The 18,385-nt window shown below is 51.5% G+C and overlaps 1 protein-coding gene across 4 annotated transcripts in view; it reads left to right on the forward strand.

Moving 5' to 3' along the window:
• Positions 1-822: 822 nt before the first annotated feature.
• The window catches only part of PEMT (phosphatidylethanolamine N-methyltransferase), a 41,808-nt gene continuing 24,245 nt past the window's right edge, over positions 823-18,385 (forward strand). The window contains exons 1-2 of one of the 4 annotated variants that reach the window (XM_014871057.2): positions 823-1,078; positions 3,431-3,538. In XM_014871057.2, coding sequence (XP_014726543.2) covers positions 968-1,078; positions 3,431-3,538 — 219 coding nt within the window. In that variant the 5' untranslated portion in view covers positions 823-967. Of the gene's footprint in view, positions 1,079-1,728; positions 1,928-2,241; positions 2,588-3,211; positions 3,358-3,430; positions 3,539-18,385 lie in introns of those variants that run through there. The other 3 variants (XM_014871067.2, XM_014871076.2, XM_088174263.1) reach the window with 3 other exon arrangements.

Here is an 18,385-nt window from a genome sequence, read left to right on the forward strand (position 1 = left end):
TAACCCTATTTTCCAGACTGTTCCAGGACTGCAGCCCATGAGGTGCATCAACCAGAAACATCCTAGAGATGACTGAAGAAGAAAAATAACACGAGTAGTAATAGTAACAGCAATAAAACTAAAATATACTGCACTGGCTGAAGGGAGAAGGCTGAAGTGAATTGTCCTTAAAATACATTTAGACTCGGTGGCTTTACATTTTGCCCTTGAATGAGTAATATTGGTCAAGCAACATTTAATTTCCTGTGCCAGGGAGCCGCTGCAGCTGTTTCCCAGCTCCTGGCCCTGGTGTGAGCACTGAACCGGGACAGGGCAGGAGATGGGCAGGGATCACAGAGCCATGGAATCATAGAACGGTTTTGGTTGGAAGGGACCTTGAAGATCATCTCATTCCACCAGCAGCCACGGGCTGCAAAACATTGCACTAGGCCAGGTTGCTCCAAGCCCAGTCCAGCCTGGCCTGGAACACTTCCAGGGATGGGGCAGCCACTCAAGAGTTTCTCTGGGTGAAAGTGAATGGTCAGGGATCAGGCAAGGGGCAGGCACGGAGTTGGCAGGGAACGGGCAGGGGTTGTCAGGGGACAAGACAGGGGACAGACGGGGGCTGGCAGCGCCCGTCTCTGCCCCCGCAGCAGCGGTGCCCACTCGGGTCTCGCTCCCTCTCCCACCAGGGCCGTCTCCAGCTCCCGGTGCGGCCCCGGGGGCTCCGGGCGAACTCCAGCCCCGGCCGAACTCCAGCCCCGGCCGTGGGGCCGCTCTCCGTTCCGCCGCGGCCCGGCCCCATCACGCACCCACAGCGGACGCGGCCGGGCCGACAGCGAGCTCAGCGCTGTCCCGGCCCTCAGGCCGCGGGCCCGGCGCTGCTCCAGGCCCGGCTCCTCCCGGGGAGGCGGGACCGCGGCTCCCGGCAGCGCCACGGCGGGCTCGGCCTCGGCCCGGGCCGGGGGCGCGGCGGGGGCACCCGGCCATGGCGGGGCGGCCCGGGCCGGGCGCGGGGCGGCGGGAGGCGGCGGCGGGCGGGGCCCGGCGCTTCCCGCGGGAGTGCTGCGAGGGGCTGGGCGGCCTGGACTACGGCCAGGTACCGGCGGGCCGGGAGCGGGCGGGAGGGCGGCCCCGGGGAGGGCCCGGCCTGGGGCAGCGAGAGGGAACCCGGGGATGGATCTCCCACCCCTCCGGTGCCGCCGCGGGGCTCGGTAGATCCGCTGGGAATCGCCCCCGGGTTGTGCCCACAGGTGCAGCAGGCCTCGGGATGCTCGGTGCCCGGTTCCCCAGGTGCACCCACCGCCCTCCCCAGCCCGGTTCCGCCCCAGCTGGGACGGCACGGTCTGAGCAGGAGGCAGGGGCTGCACCGGCTCTGCGAGGAATGCCCTGGGGTGCTGCCACCGGCTCACCCGGGTGCCTCTGCAGTTCTTGTTTAAGTGCCCATGCAGCTCTCATGTAGGTGCCTTTATTGCTCATTTATCTCTCACCCGTGTGCCCGTGCAGCTCTCATCTAGGTGCCTTTATTACTTATTTATCTCTCACCCGTGTGCCCGTGCAGCTCTCATCTAGGTGCCTGTATTGCTGTCCCCCAAATGCCTGCACAGCTCTCACCCGTGTGCCCAATTCTGTCTCACCCAGGTGCCCGTGCAGCTGTCACCTGGGTGTCCTTACAGCTCTCACCCAGCTGCCCATGCTGTTCCCACCCTCCCTGACTTCGGGGCTGTGATCAAACGGGCACCGCTTGCCACGGTCATTGATCCCCCCACCGTGGAGGAGAGGGCAAAGTTGAATGTTCTGTGCCTGTTACGTGGCTGTCCCAGCGGCTCGCAGAGACAGCTCATCCCATTAGGGCTCCCCTTTTATCCCGAAAAGCACACGCCAGGCACAGGCCAATCTGCCTCCCGCTGGCAGCCGCGAATTTGGTTGTTGAGCAGGAGAAAAGAAGGTGAGTGCAATGTTAACGATGGTGCCTGCCAGGAGTTAGTAGGTCAAGAAGCTTTTGTTCAGCCCGTGCTAGCACTGTGCTCAGCACCGTACAAAACGAGAGGAAAGAAGCTGTCCTGGTCCCACGGGATTGCAATTGAAGCGGGATTAGACAGTTCGGCCCCGGTGCCAGCAGCTGCTTAGGTTATGGATTGAGTTTGGAGGGATGAGGTCTGGTGGGGAAGGGCTGCTCTGGGGAGAAGGGAGGGGAGGAGAGGCTGTGGAGGGTGGGAATAGGGGGAGGTGGATCTGGATCAGGCCATGGGGGCTGTTCCCATTGTTCTTTGCCAGCACCCGTGTCCCCACGGCTCGGATGAAGGAGCCTGGAGGATCTGGGGCAGCGGTGGTTTGAGGGCTGCTGTGGACCCCTCTGAGGATCCCCCCTTTCCCCAGGGCTGTATGATCTTTGCTCCTGCACTTTGCACCTTGGGCAGTCATGGCTGGGCAGGAGGCACTTGGAGCGACTGGATGTGCCCTGGGCCAGATGGGAACTGTTCCCACAGCCTTTTCTCTGGGCTAGGAGAGGTGTTGGGTTTACCAGCCCCTTACCACGAATGACACTGTGGTTCTGGTTCTTTCCAAGAGCCTGTGAGGAACCAGTGGGAATTTCTCTCCCAGACAGGTGAGGTGAAGGTGATACCTTTTTGAGCTGTGCCTGTCCCCTAGCATCCAAAGGACTTGCAAACACAGCTGTGTTGGGGAGGCAAAAACCTTCCATGTCTCAATGTTGTCTTGGTTTTATTTCAAGTGAGGGCTGGGCTTGGGCTGGGCTATTTTGTTTTTTGTTTTCAAAAAGATACTGGCTGTTTTTCATCCAAATACCAGCACAGGGAGAGGGAGTGAGGAGGGAGAAGCAGCATGGCTTACTGCATGTAAAAATGCTGACAATGTCAGGGAGCCGTCTTGGGAAAAAATCTCTCTTTCCTAAAAGATGAACAGCGAGTTTTAAAGGTTTTTTGTTGTTGATATTAAGACAGGAAATACTTTTGCAGCTCCTTCCAGTGCAAATGCATTCCCCCTTGCTGTGGAGGGGGTTTGCATCACTGACTTTATGGGAGACAGGTTTGAAGCTGACACAGTTCATTGCTAGGGGGTTCTATGCAGTCCGGCATCCCTGGGACAGTCCTGTATCCCGAGTTGCTATGGAACGGTGCTCCCTCTCCTAAAACACTCATGAGTTGGCAGCTGAGGACTGGTACTCATCCTCAGAGCAGCAGTGTCACCTCTGAGCCTGTGTGCTTTTCACAGACTCTGAGTGTGGGGCTCCCAGAGAGCCCAGTGCCCCTGAGGTTTGGGGGGACAGCTTGGAGAAACCCCCATCCTTCTTCTGGGCTTTGCATCCTGACAGCACTTTGGAAGCTGTAACAACACATTGCTTAGGCATAGTGAAAGGTTCGTCTACCCTTGGGACAGCTGGTGGGTTTGTTTTGAGCTCAGTGGGAACGTGCCATCCCTTCTCCCACAGGTGGATGTGGCAGCCATGGCGCGGCTCTTTGGCTACGTGGATGTGACCGACACTGGCTTCATTGTGGCTGTGCTCTCAATCGCCTTCAACCCTCTCTTCTGGAATGTGGTAAGAGCTGCCTTTGTGCCAGCTGCTCCTTTACACTCAGCCTTCCTTTCCCAGCTTCCTTTGGGAGGAAGAACCTCTCTTGAGAAATCTGCTGGGCAGGATGGGGGGAACTGTGCTCAATTAGACCTTAGGAGTGGGTGAGCAGGGAACTGAGCTGCAGCTCCTGGGGCTGGGGGGGACTGTGAGGGCTGTCATAGAGGAGCTGAAGGTGGAAGCAGGATACAGACGGAATTGGGAGCTGAGTTTGGGAGAGGGAGCAGAGGAATCAAACCCATCCTTCAGCCACATGTCCCACCCAGCAACCCGGCACTGCTCACTGCTGGGACTGAGCATGAATGGCATTAATCCCCATCAGGGTGGCTGCACTGGATATGTTGCCTGCTGCTTCCCCTTGAAATACGTTGGCAGCTGTTTGTGTGGATGGCAGGAAGCAAAAACAGTCAGCCAAAAGTTGGCCTGAAAAAATTCCTCCTCCATCGTGCTGCAAAGCCTGGCAGAGAACTGCAGGGTTGGCAGCAAGCCTAGGAGGAGCAGGATACCTGTGCATGGGTGATGTTTGCTCTGGCTGTGGGTGCCACAGTGTTTTGGGAACCAAGGCTGGAGAAACCTCCACTGCCTGTTTCTGTTGGGATTTGCTGCCTCCTTGCAAAACTAGCAGGAATCATTGCTAGCCCAGTTCTGGAGCATTCCAGAGCCAACGTGCCAAGCAGGAAACCCAGGCTGGCTGCAGGACGAGGTGACTCCTACCCTGCAGCACCCTCAGCAGCACAGCTGAGGCACGGGGTGAAACATCCCTGCAAGCACTCCTGGGAATGGGATGTCATCTCAGCCATGATTCCCAAATCTGCCTGCCAAACCTCCCTGTAGGGATTCTCTCCCTGGAGAATTCTCCTTTAAAAGGCCTTATTTTTCCAGAGGGGGAGGACTCCTCTCTCTCTGAGTGCGGGGGCTCTTGAGATTGTCTCACGCTGGGCTTTGGAAAAGGGAGGCTCTACTGGCTGTGAGTCACTTTGGAAACCTCTGTTGGAGCTCTTTGTTGCAGCCTCCCTAATTTTTCATGCAACTCGTTATTAAAAAGTCTCACGGTGTCTGAAATGCGAGCTGGAATATGCCACATTATTTCGACTGCGGAGTCATCATTTAGCATAAAGAATCAATGAACAAGAAGATTCAGGATGTGGTCTCTGGGGGGAGAGGCTGGCTCCAGCGAGAAACTGCATGAAAGGCGAAGAAAAAAGTACTTTATTAGCATCTGCTGCTATGCCTGCAACTCGTGGGACGCCTGCAGCTTGGGAAATAGCGTTGCTTTTTGGAGCAGGAGTTTGGCTGCTGTTAAAGACAGGGAAAGCCGATGGAAGAGCAGAAGGTTTGTTGCTCTGCGCTGCTGTCGTCCCTTCGCAGGGACTGGAGAGCAAGGTTGGCAGCAGGTGGCACTCCAAGCCAGACGTGCAGGGTTGTGCCTGGGAGCAGGAGTTTGAGTGAACAGCCTGAGCTGGGTGTTGGGGAAAGCTCTGAGTGAGGCATTCCGTGTTTCCCCGGCTGGAATGGGCCGGGTGGATCTTGCAGTCCATGTGCCTCTGTCCTTGCTGTGCCCAAGCCCCCGAGCATCTCCCTGGTGTTTTCAGTCCCAGTGTGTGGCTCGCACCAAGCAATGATGGAAGGCTCTTGCAAGGAGTCTCTGGGGGTCCCTAAACAAGCCCCCTCTGTCGGGTACATTTCAGCAAGAGTGGCCCTTGCTGTCCTTGGATTTTCCCTGACCTGCTTCATTTACCTCCTCCCCATCCTTTTATCCATGTGATCATTGTCCCCTCCCTGCACCCAGCTAGCAGCTCTTCTTTCTTTCCCTACTTCCCTGCACAGACTGTCTCTGTCCTTGGCTGTTTGAGTTTCTTCCTAGCAGCTGAGATTGCTTCTGCATCTGAATTACTCTGGGTTTCCAAGAGCTTCAGTGCAAAGACTGGAATTCTGCACAGTGCCAAGCACTCTTTGCTCTCTCTGCTCGATAACTAATGTGGGACGCTGTTCAAAATCCCTCCTGTGCATGAAATTTCTGATTTGGATATAAATTGGGTGAGGATGTATTGATTTAGTTCTGTATCTTAATTCCCTGTTTCTGCTGAACTCCAGCCAGGTCTGCCTCTTCCAAAGTTTGGCGTCGGGTTGTCCTTGCTCTGCAGTGCCGCTGAATAAATATGTGGTGGGGAAACCCCGGCTCCATGCAGTGCTTGGATCATGGACAGGCACATCCCAAAGCCTTGATCATAGCAAGGTGACCTGGTGAGCACCAGCCACGTCTCTGGGACAAAACCTGTAGAGTTTGGGGATGAAGCACAAACTCTGGAGGCTGTGAAGGAGTGTGGCCTCCAGAGAAAAACGTGATGCTTGTCAGCATGATGGATGTACTTTGGGTAAGAGCAATTTGAGGACCAGAGCCTAAATGGGGCAATTTGCAGACTCCAGCTGGGCTGTGCTGATGCTCCCTCCTGTTCTCTACAGGGGAGAAAAACTCTTCCAGAAGGCCTCAGGACTCACAATTCCCACCTTCCTCCCTGCAGGCATGTGCAGGCAGGTACCAGCAATGTCTCCCCAGGCCCACCTGCTGCATTTCCTCACCAAACCCTGGGCTTGCACCCCTCTTCTGCTTCCATTCCCTTCATGCCAGTTAAAATCCTGCCTGTCCCTGGACAGGTTATATAGGCCGTGGCACAGCCTGAATGTTTTCCTGCACTATTCTCTAGTTTTTCCCATATTATTCCCTCTCTGCTGCTCGTGCTGTCTCTGCTTTCCCACCCACTGTGTCTGTTATGAGAGAAGCTGCTGGAAGCTGTGGTCCCACAGGAGACAGGGTGCAGGTGAGGTCTCAAAAGGAAGCAGCAGAGCCATTTTGGGAATGAAATCACTTAAAACTCCCCAAGGATGTTCAGTGCAGCCAGGAGACCTGAGCCACCATGGGGCTGTAGAGAGGCACCCAGCAAGGAGCAGGCACATCTCTGGAGCTGTGCCATAAACGTTAATGAGGCCAGAGCAGCAAGAACTTCAATAAATCCCATCTGTGTTTGGAAAGCCGCAGAACGATGGGAGAAACTTCTCATCCCTTGGTAACTAAGGAAGGCATTAAATAAAAACTCCTCAGGGACAAACATTTTCAAGCCAAGAGAGGCAGATAACCTGCATGCAGGAGGCTTTAAAGAGCTGGCTGAGCCTTGGCACAGGAGGACTTTCTAGAAAGCTGGAAGGTTTCTGTCACTCTCAGTAGCAGCCAGGCATAGCCATGAGGCCAATAGTCTGACGTCCATCACCACGCAAGTGAGTTTTAAGTGGGGAGTGCATCCATCAGCAATCTTTTCTTGATTTGAGCCTCTTAAAAATTTAGGTCTGGCGTCATGGACCGATTTAGAAATGGCTCATCTTCAGCTGGCGGCCCAGAGCTCACTCCTCCCATCACCTCTGGTCACCCCCTTGAGACACCCGTGTGTCTCACAGGAATCTGCAGGGTGAAACCTCAAATGTCACAGCTAGAAACAGGCTTGCATAATTCAGCATGATTTTAAGGAAAATAGACCCCATCAGACAGTGATTTTTTTTCTTCAAGGTTGCAGCTTTTCCTATTGAGGGTAACACGATCTCCGTTCTAGACTTCTGTCAAGCATTTAAGCTGCATGAGGTTTTGATTAAAGAAGTAGTTGCACAGGGACCTGGGCTGACAACGCTTGGCTCCTGATGGATGTGTATCTCTTGGTTCATTTATTTTTAATTTCCCATCTTTTTCTCCTTCTTTGGAGACTGGAGGAATCTGCCTAGTGGGTAAGAAGTGCTTGCACTGGAAGGGAGGGGGGAGATGGCAGGCACTGGCAGTCTGATTTCACCTACCTCTGACCACTTCTTGCTAAACCCAGAGGAAGGTGCCTGGCCCAAAACATCCCCATGCTGCTGGGAAGTAGATGGGAGCTCAGGAGTTGTCAGGATTCAAACCTCAGTGAGCCAAAGTCTGAGAAACCTTTTGGGGACAGGAGAAAAAAGCCTGATGCTGGGAGATTTCAGCAGCTCTTGCTGCCTGTCTTAAAGAAGGAAAGGATTGAGCTGTGGCTTGATGGTGGCGTGTCAGCACCTCGCTGGGGAAAGGAAATTGCAGGGTATAAAATAACTGTGTGAGGGCTGGGATGGCAGCAGAGCCTTGCAGAGAGTGCACCGCAGTTACCTGAAGTTTACAGGAATCAGGAGATGAATGAGTTGGGGTGATTCAATTTTTTTTTTCTGGCCTTCAAATTCTGTCAACCTACAAGACTTTTGTGGGCTCCCCCACAAACCTCAGCCTTCCTGCAGCCACAGGGGAGAGCAGAAAACAGCCCTCAACCAGCTTCTGGAAAGTGCTTTTAGACCCCATCATAGAAACCATGGCACAGTGGCGATGATTATCTGCTTATAACAGATGCTAGATCAATAGCGGGGCTTCAAGCTACGCTGCAAGGCAATTGACTGCAGAAAGTGTTTCTTTATTGGGGTAAAGCTGGGCTTGCAACGAGGCTCAGATCCGCTCTTACATCTCCGGTCTTAAAATGTCACCACCAGCTCTGATGCCTTTCATCCTTTGTGCAGGGAGAGAACGCACATTATTCATAATTGGACTCTCTACCAGGCAGCAATAGCCGTTTTCATTTCCTACAATAGCTGAGAAAGAGTGAGGATTTGCCTTTTTTTTTTTTTTTTCCCATTTCCCAAATAGCATTTAGTGGCAATTTTATTCCAAGTGACTTGGTAACGCTTTCACTCCGGCAGCGAGGGCTTTGCAGCGCCGCTGTAACACGTGGAAGTGGATGGCATTGATTCTCCAGCTCTCGTAACAGAGTCAGTCCTGCCCGGGTGTGTAACACCAGGCCTGTTTATCTCCTAAATTTAGATTTTCCAGCATGTTGGCACCGCTGTGAACCACATAACAAGCACCAAAACTGGGTCGCAGCCTCCGGCGTGCCGGCTGGAGTGGCACAATTAGGAGCGCTGTCACCTTGAGGGAGAGCCACATCCTTGGTCCCAGCACTGCTTCCCACAGCCTCACAGCTGGACGTGGTGGTGTTTTCATCTAAGTCCTCTTGAAGAAGCTGTGCAGTGTATTTTTATGATGTCCCTGCAGGCTGAGCTGCTTGTGGTGCGGGCATTGTGGAGCCCAGGCTGGCCAGGCAGCCGTGAGCTGAGATGCTTTGTCTGTGTGTGGAGCTGGACACGGTCTCAGGGCTCTGGGTGAGGTGGTGGCAGTCATTCCAGCAGCTGCCCACCCACTGTGCACAGGTACCTGCCAAGGCAGGCTGTGCTTGGGAAGGTGAGCCATTTCTGTGCCTGTTCCTAGAGTGAATTTGGGATCCAGCTGGTGTGCAACGTGCCTGCTCAGCATTTCTCAAAACCAAGGTCAGAATCTGCCTCTCACCTCACAGCTGACCCGATAAGCAACCTCCTTTTTTTAGCATCTGCAGAATGCTTCACTGGAAACCCAGGGTCTTTGTTGTATATACTGGACTTCTCTTGTTTATTATTTTAAAAATAAACTGCAGGCTGCTGGCAGCTCTGCTGGAGTAAGTCAGCACACACACAAAAGATGAAAAAAAAATTTAAGCCAAGAGTCTTGTTTCCATATGGATCAGAGGATTATCTGTAGACCCTGGAAGCTGGAAGAGGCCCTTTCTTCTCCATCTCACTCCATCCCTCTCCTGCCATCCTGCTGCTAAGCCTCCTCACGTGCTGATGAGGTGCTGCTCATGAAACAGCAAGTCTGTGACCACCTGTGTCTCACGGGACGAGGGAAAAGGTGCAGCTGGAAGCAAAAAAATAAAGTAGTTTTATGTACCCAGACTGGGAGGCGTGGAAGAGGCAGCTCCACTGGGCTTTGGCAGTGTTGGTGCATAGTCTGGGGACTGGGAACTGCTGGAGCCCCGAGGGGAGAAACTCACTGGCACCCCCAGAATGTCAGTGATCCAGGGGCTGGGCAGGATCCTGCCACAATCACAGACATGAGCCGGGTGTATTCCAGCTGTGCCGTGGCACAGACTGTTTAGCAGAAGCCTGCCCAGTTCCCAGAAGGATGTGATCTCCCAAAATAGGCTGTTTTGATGGAGAAATGCAGACACACAGTGTGTGCTGAGTGCTCTTGGGAGTTTATTTCTGTAAACCCCTCTGCTGCACTTCCATCACAATGCAGTTGCACCTTCTGCATGTCTGGAGACTCATGGTGGGGAGGGAGGCCTTGGGGTTTCATGGTGGGGTGCTGACTGTGGTTTGTGGCAGGCTGGTGGCACCCCAAAGAAAATGCCACCTCATTTTCCCTATTTTTTCCCCCCTGGATGAACTCCGAAGGGACACATGTCCAATTGCTCACGTGGCAGCAGCAAATGGGTAAGAAAGTAGATTATTAAATCACGAAAGCAAAACTCTCCATGTGTTTTCCACCTCTCTAATGACCACAGTGACATGTACAACTGGAAATGGTTCTTGGCAGGAGCATCCCACATCCCTGCTCTCCTGAGTGTGGCACCAGATCCTTCAGCAGCCTGATCACAGCAGTGCTTGTTGGACATGGGTTCCTTGTAAATATTAGGAGCCTCATCTTAGTTAAAGCAAACAAGTATGTGCAGCCTCCCAGGATGCCTGCCTGCATCAGCCCCCTTACGTTCCCCTTCCTAAGGGATCCTGACAAAGCTTTAAAACCCCTGTACCCAAACCCAAGGGAAAACTATTTTTGGAGTCTGGTGCTGATGTAGTTCATTGATGGAGGACATGAGCTATGGACACAAGTGTGCCTGGGTTGGTTGATATATGGCAGAGGGATGGGAGCAGCACTGCACTGACTGAACAGAACAGGGAATTTTGGTTTTGGAGGGTGACCTCAACCCGGGGGAAAGGCTGTGGAGCTGCTGCCTGAAGTTTCCCTACCAAGCCATCTAAACTTCTGTGCTTGCTCCCGTGCAGGAATGAGGGACAACTTTCTTAGGAAGTTAATTTGGTTTCCAGAAAAGCTGGAAGCTCCAGGCTTTTATACCTGCACACAGCTTCATCACACTGCCCTGCTTGTCCAGTGGAGGTTGAGGTCAAGGACAGGAAGACTGGTGGGAACTCCTGACTTTCCCATGTTTTATTGAAATCATGAACCTCTGTGGTGAAGTACAAACTCACCTGGTTTGGACAATATCTTACTTGTTTTTTTTCTTTGTGAAACCTTTTTTGGTTCCCTCTTTCTACTCCCCCAGACCGGGGATGATGCAGCCGTGGGCTCATTCTGCAGGTCTGCATGTGCAAGCTCTGCTTTGTCTGGCTGAAGGGTTTTCACCTGCTATCTGTGAGGCACATTTTTGGTGTGATCCTTTTTATACTTTGGGAAAGAAAAAGGCTATGAACAGCTCACAGCCCTGAAGAGGGTGAAATGGAGATAGAAAATTGCTAAAACCTATGCTTTTGGCTGTTGCAGGGAAGCCTGACCGTCAGGGCTCCCAGAACATCTTCGTCACCTCCTTTGTGTGGTGGGAGGTTTGCTCATTATCTGGTTTCTGCTTCGCTTATAAAAGAAGCTGTAATTGTATCAGCTCCTTGCCATAAAAGCACAAAGACATTTTCTGTGAAGGAAAGTGTGCATGCAGCTTTTATGATCCTTTACAGTACTTCTTCTGCTCACTTTTCTTGCCTCCTGTCCTTTGTCCAGCATCATCTCTGTGCCTGCCTCCTGCTCAGTGTGACCACCTCTGTCTTGAACATCTTTGCACCTTTTAGATGGAAGAGGTTGGTCATCCTCCTGGTCAGTCTTGTTGAGTGAAGACAGATCCCAAATCCCCCCGTGTAGTCAGGTGTTCTAATTCCTGCCTCTTCCCTCAGAGCTGTCAGCCCAATAGCAGATGCTCAATCTGCATCATCCCAGATGGGCTTTTGGACTGGGGAAGAGAACCTTGTCCATCTGTCTGTGATTGTCCATCCGTAACAGGAAGTAATACTAAATCTGATCACTTTGAGGCACACATGCCTGTTCCTATAAAAAACTGAATGACCTCAGATGAGATACTGTATTTTTAACTATGAAGCGTTCCTACTGAGTGCCCTTTCCTGTTTATTTTTACCAGGACATTGTTGTAATGACTGCAGACTTACTCATTTCATTCCCAAGGCTGGAGAGCAGCGTTGAATTAGTTTCATTCTGAGATTTTGTTGTACAGTCATTTTCCAGAGACTGATGTACTCAGAAGCCAAAACGAGTGCATTGCCCAACAGAGGAGCATTACTTTTTTTCCTGTATCCATTTAGCTTTGGGCACTGGTGTGGATGTGAGTAGATCCATATCTAGAAGGACTTTCTCAGCTTCTCTCTCCTCCACCTCTGTGCAGTCCTCTAGTAGAAATTTGTGGAGCAAAAGGCTGTGAGAATCTTTGAGCACTGGCTGGTATCTGTATCCCAGCACTGGGCTTTGAGGCTGCAGGAGGGAGAAAGAGCTCCCCTGGGATGCAGGTCACAGGATCTAAGGATGGCTGAGTGTTCACTCTGCTTTTGGGTTACTTTTCTTGCATTGAACAGTTGAGCAAATACTGTGGGGCACACCCATCCACACCCAGAGGAAACCCAGTGCTGACACAACAAAGCTGAGGGGTCTGGTGATTGCATTTAACCCTTCAGGTTGTTATTACTGGTTGTGCCCATGCGTTGAACATCTCATCCCCGGGCAGAGGGGAACAGAACCTGTGTTACATAAAGATCACATTGTCCCTCTCTATTGCTGCTGCCACGATGGCAGCAACGCAAACATGCGTGTCCTCAGTGGGAAATGTTCCCAGGGGAGGCTTAACACGGAGCGTGGAACATGATCTGTCCAGCTGGGAGAGGACAGGAGGCCCTTCCAGACGAAATCAGTGCTTTGCTGAGCATGGCCAGTGCAACCAGTACCTCTATTCCAACAACCTCTCACTCCTCTGTGAAGGAGTATTGGATTTCTCTTGGATTTTGTGCTCTCTGAGGTGGATTTATTATTTTCTCCCCCTTTCCCTGTCCCCCTCCCATCACAGCTCCTGGGGGAACGATGAGCGGGTACACGCTGTCCAGAGGATGGGTGTGTTGGGACTCCTTATTAGCAGACTTACTCCAGGGAATTAAACCCTAATTTCACAAAAGGGCAGCAAGAGAGAGGCTGCAGCTCTGGGAGAAGCTGAGTCGGCTTTGTGTGTTGTTTGCAAATAGCACAAGAAGTCCTGGTCTGAGCCTGCTGGTCCTGGTCACTGGGTATTGTGACCAAATGAGTGATTGTGGTGTTTCTTTTCTGTTAAAAACTACGAAGTTGTGTACAAGGAAACCAGCCATGCCTCCTCTACCATGCTGTCACTTGTGCCTCCACTTATTTTTGGTTTCAGGCAGGGTTTTAAAATGTTCCTATTCCTCTTCCACTTCATCATTTTACCACCCCGCTGCAAAGTGTTCTTCTGCAGTGCCTGTCATTGTTTCTCCCTGAATTAATTGTTGTGTGTAATTGTGACCTGCTGCAGGACGCTGCCTTGCTCTATTAGAGAGAGGTGCTAATGAAGAACATTGGGTACCATATAACAGGAGAGCAAGGCTCAGCTCTCCAGGACGTGTACTTGCTGTACTGTTACTGCCAGCCCGGGCAGAAATGGTGTTTTTGTCTTTCATCACTCACGGGCTAATGATTGTAATTTTTACTTGCTGAGAAACTCTGGATATTATGGACTTCATTAACAGATACATGAGATGCTACCAGACCTGCATTAGGGGGAGAGAGGAAGAAAACAACCCCTGCGTGGAGGCAATTTTATTATTTATCTGTAGCAGTAGAAGGGAGGCAGAATTAGTGTGGGATTCGGCAGTGTGGCTAATGAGCTGGGCTGAGCTGGAATCCAAGCAAACCTATTAACGAGAGCAAACTGCAAAGATGATACCCAGGCCTGAAAACCTTCACATCAAAAACAGGATCCAGGCAGTGCTGGGATGGCTTGGATGCTTTATCTTCCTCCATGTGGGGCCAGGTGCTTGTGTGCTGCTGTGTTTGTGTCTCGAGAGGCTGCTGCTTGCTGTCACCCACAGCCTTTGTCCATGCCCTTCTCTCCTGCCACCTCCTTCTTACTCATACAGTGGGTGAATTGGAGCTTCTGATTTAATCTTTAAAGACAACAGAGCCAGAGTATTTTCACTCCCATGGGCCACAGCTCCTTGAGTAATTGCCTGAATTGAAATATTGCAGCATCCAGCCCCAGATTTCAGCTGCAGACAGCATAACATCTGTAGGTTGGGCTGGCTGGGGACACTGGCTGCTCACAGTGGTACCTGAACCTGTATCTGCAATTAAATACAGGTCATACAGGAGAGAAAGTAACACCTGATTTAGCTGACAGGTCCAGTATAGCTTTACACAGTCTCTTTGCAATGAATCAAAGGCTGCACGTAATGTCAGTTGTTAGGTGACCTCAATCTCCTTTTACCTGGAGCCTGTGGAGGTTTGTTTCAGTTCAGGATCAGGATATTTCTTACATAGCACATGCAGGCTGAAGATTGACCATTTCCACTGCACCTAGAATAATTGTTTTTTAATCAGGCTGACCTTCTTGGCAACAGTGATTGCAATTGGAACTAGAGGTTTGCAGCAGTGTTGGAAAGCTTTGAAGAGTGGAATAGATGCTTGGTGATGCAGATAAAGCTTTATCCCCACATTTAAAACCAAACCCAAGGTACTGAAGTGAATTCAGAGGGACTTGACCTCAGCACTGTGATCCTTTGGGATCCAGGGCCTCATTTGGAAATAATGCAACAAACGGAGGCACGAAAGTAAAAGGGGAGTCTGAAAAAAAAAAAGAAGAGATGTTTATCTGGTAACGTGGCATTTGTACTGAGTGCTTGCTGACAGTGTGGTGCAGCAAAGAGCTTGTCTTCCTAAATCTGTGCCAGTTCAAACATCGTCAGTGCTATTGTTGGATCGCTTTGTTTGAAAATGGGTCTGTTGGGTAGACAGCCTGTTTCGGTGAAAGCAGCTGTGTAGAACACTTCAGGCACTTCCTCAGCTTTGCTTTATTTAGGGCTGCATGAGTACGAGCAACAGGAAAAAAAACCCCATGCAAATACAGGATGTGAGGTGGGCAGAATGTTCTCAGTCACTCAAGAGACTGGCACACACCTTTGCTTCTGGTTTGTTTATGAAAGTGCCTGCTATGGGCTGCCTGTTTCCAATCTGTTTGCCCCAAGGAAAACACTCTGAGCTTCAGAGAAACGTGTGAAAATACAAGGCTTGTGGTTTTTCTGGATGGGGACTGTGTGCAGTGGGAAACTGAATGTGAGCCAAGTCATCTGGGCATGCAAGATGAAAAGAAATCCGGCAAAATGCTTCACCGTCCTGCTCACGAGATGCTCATCTGGCAGCACTTACCTTCCCTCTGAGCTCCTGCAGAGCCCCACATATTTGTGTAGGGCCAGCTTCTGCCTTTCCCTGATCTCAGGAGATTATTTTATCTGGTTGCATTCATGGTTTAGAAGAGCTGGGTGTGTCCCAGCTGCTCCCCATGCAGCCCGTGTCCCTCCCACTGTTGGTCCATCCCTTCCACGTCCCAGGCTGGGACTGGAAAGGCCCTTCCCCATCCCGTGCTGTGCTCTGGAGAAATCATTATTTCACAAATAGTTTTTCCGTGGGATTTGCTGGCTGGGAAAGTCGGGCTGGGCTGTGTAGCCTGATTCCCTGTGGTGGGAGCACATCTCCCTTCCCCTTCACTCTCAGGAAGCTGATCATAAGGACTCCCCATGCCCACTCTCAGAATTAATTAACACAGCTCGTTCTGGGTTATTGAAATCACCTGCCTTCAGCTTCCAGCTCTTTGGACATAAATCATGAGCTCTTTGCTTTGAGAAGAAACTGTTCAGATTTTGTGTTGGAAATTGCTAGCAAATACAGCCCATATTCTGTGTCATTTTTGTTTTTATTGAAGAGGAGAGGATGTGGCTCATGGAACATCGATGGACTCAGGCTGCCTTGGCATACACTAAGCAAGGGCTTGTTTTCATTGCAGCGAGCTAATGAGATCCTACTTTGACAAATCACATAAACACTATTAGAGAAATGAAATTTTTTATCTCACTCTTTATCATGAGTGGATTCAAGGTAAAGGCTCATATGGAGGTAATCTGGAGGGATAACTCTGAGGTAAAGCGTACCTAGTCTTTATGAAACCCTTATCTGTTTACCTGCAGGCTTGTTTTGTTTCCCCAACTCAAGGCTGTTAGCTGAGGTGACCTGTGCTGTTTCGGTCCAATTACTTTCTCTAGGCATGGGTGCAGGAAGAGTTGTTTTTTTAGGCTGAACGTGGTGGAGGCAGGCTGGGTTACTTCAGTATCCTTCCACTTCTGAAGAAGTGGCGTTGCTTTACTCTTCTCCCTGTGTCAAAGTGCTCAGACTGGACCCTGTTGACCTCCTCACTGGCAGCATTCACGAGGAAAAAGTCATTAGAAGAGGCACTCTAGCTTATGTTTCATCCTCTTAACTTGCTGGTTTGGGTAATGGGCACAGTAGGCAGTGAGAGTTTGTCATGCTGTCTAATGTCACTGCACCTTTTTGGTTTTGGAGAGCAGCCCACCCTGCTCTCTGCTTCTAGGTAGTTCTCTTCTTCAGCACTTGGATGTTCTCCTTTTTTGGAGTCCTTTGTGTGTTCCAAACCCCATGTTCTACTGTGAGAGCCTGCAAACGTGTTTTTTCCCCTCTGTGCAGCTCTTTGTCACCTGGGTGTGCAGCCCCAGTGTTCCAGCTGGCTGTTCCTCACCTCAGTGTCCTTGCACAGCCAGGCCACACATCTCCCTCTCTCTCCAAAATCCCTCTCCTGTTTCTTTTGGCTGGAATAAACAACAATCCCCCCATCCAGAGCCAGTGAAAGGCAATGGAAAAATCTTCCTTGCGTCAAATCGACGCCTTCCTTTCCAAACTGAAAGCTCTTGGCAGACATGGAGGAGTTGAGCTGTGCTGCTCAGCTGTGGCTCACTGACAACTGCCACTGCCATCACACCAATGAGGGGATGGGAAAGGGGAAAAATTTAACTGGTACAGCTTGCTGGGGAGACCTGGATGAGTCCCCATCTCTTGGGACACTTGCCAGCCCTCAAACAAGGATGCTTGGAACCTGCAGGCTGTGCTGGAGTCTCTGCCACTCTCTGTCACCTGCTGTCCCCAGCACCTGTTGCTTGCCATCAAACCATCTCTGGATGCATCTTTTCTTGGGATATTACCATGAAAAAGCCTTTACCAGCTCTATGGACACAGTCCTCAGCCTGGTTTGCCTCACAGCTCACATGAAACCATTAAGATGGTGCTTGTCTCTCCTCATATCAGTTCAGTGTTTTAATTGCAGGAACTCGAAGCAACTACTCCAGTACTTGGTAGGGGAACTTCACAAGGCTTTAATCATTTGCTAAAAAGCTTTCAGGCTGCATTACCATCTCATGGCTCTCTGTAGTGGAGAGTTGAGAAACCTTCAGAGAAGTAACTCAGTCTCTGCATCAGGTAGTCCAAAGCTGCCACAGTTTTTTCCTAGTGCAGGCAGGAAGCAGCTGAGCAAAGTAGAGCCCACTGGGATGCTGGCAGGAGCTTGGCAGCTGTAACCAGCTCCTGCAAGGCACTGTGCTGGCAAGAGGGGCTCAGAGCCTCATGGTGGTCTCCTGGTCACCCCAAGTGCCAGCTTCTCCTCCTGGGCAGTGTCCAGTGGGGGTGGCTCAGCCTCCAGCTCTGCAGTGTCAGCTTTCCACGGTTTAGTGCTTGCAGAGGTGAGGGGTGATGCTCCCACCCCACCAAAGGGACAGCAGGTGATGGCACGTGGGATAAAGGCTGCTGGATGATCAGTGGAGGAGTGCAGCTGAGAACTGGTGGTTCATAGCACAGAAGAGGTGGTGGATTGGGAATTCCTGAGGCTGGAGGAGGGAAGACACCGGGTGTCTGCCCCGTGTTGGGAATCACCGACCAGCGATGGGCACTGCAGTGGGCACACAGGAGTCCCCACAGCCCAGCTCACCCTGCCAGGCCCTGCTCAGGGGTGGCTTTGGAGCCCGTGTGGGTTCAGGGCCCCTTCCCAGGGCCATGTGCCCACCCAGGGCTGGCCTGGTGCTCACACCAGCACACAGGGAAGGAGTTTTGTGCTTTGTATCAGTGGCACTGCTGCGCCAGGAACGTGACTGCAGGGAGGTGACGGCTAATTGCTGCAGCGAGTCAAGGACTGTTTAAGCAGCTAATTAATTCCTCCTAATCAGCCCTTGATCTGTTGAAAACTGCATGGCATTATCTCCTCTGCTGCAACACCTTGATAATTCCTGTCTGAATGGCCTTCACGGAGAACATATTTAAATAAACTCAATAGAGATTTCAGACAGATAGCAACTATAATTACCAGCTTGTACAAATTAAAACCGTGGTTTGTTCTGTTCTTTTTCTCCTGCCTTCGCTGCCCAGAGCTCCTGCTAATCATGTTCCTGCTGCCAGTGGCACGCAGGTCCCCGGGGCATTTTCTGCACATGCCTTTGGAAAGCCTGTGCCTGATGCTGGAGTGGGCTGATGTGGCTGCACATGGGCACATGCCAGCCTCGAGTGGTGCCATTCCTGTGCCAGGGGCTCAGTGCTGTCCTGGTGAGCTGCAGGAACAGCCCCCACACATCCTGTGGGGCAGCCATGCCCGATCCCCCCCCCAGGAACAGCCCTGCAGTTTCCCCTCCTGTCTCTCCTAAGCTTTGCAACCTCCTGGAAACTGAATTTTTCTCACCTAGGAGGGACACACTCAGCCGAAGTGATGCAGGCTTTCAGCCTGGCCACAGTGTTCACCTGGTGCTGGGCTGTCTGCACTGAATCCTGCTGGCTGC

Source organism: Sturnus vulgaris, chromosome 16 (assembly GCF_052056855.1).
Source record: "Sturnus vulgaris isolate bStuVul1 chromosome 16, bStuVul1.hap1, whole genome shotgun sequence".
Classification (NCBI taxonomy): Eukaryota; Metazoa; Chordata; class Aves; order Passeriformes; family Sturnidae; genus Sturnus; species Sturnus vulgaris.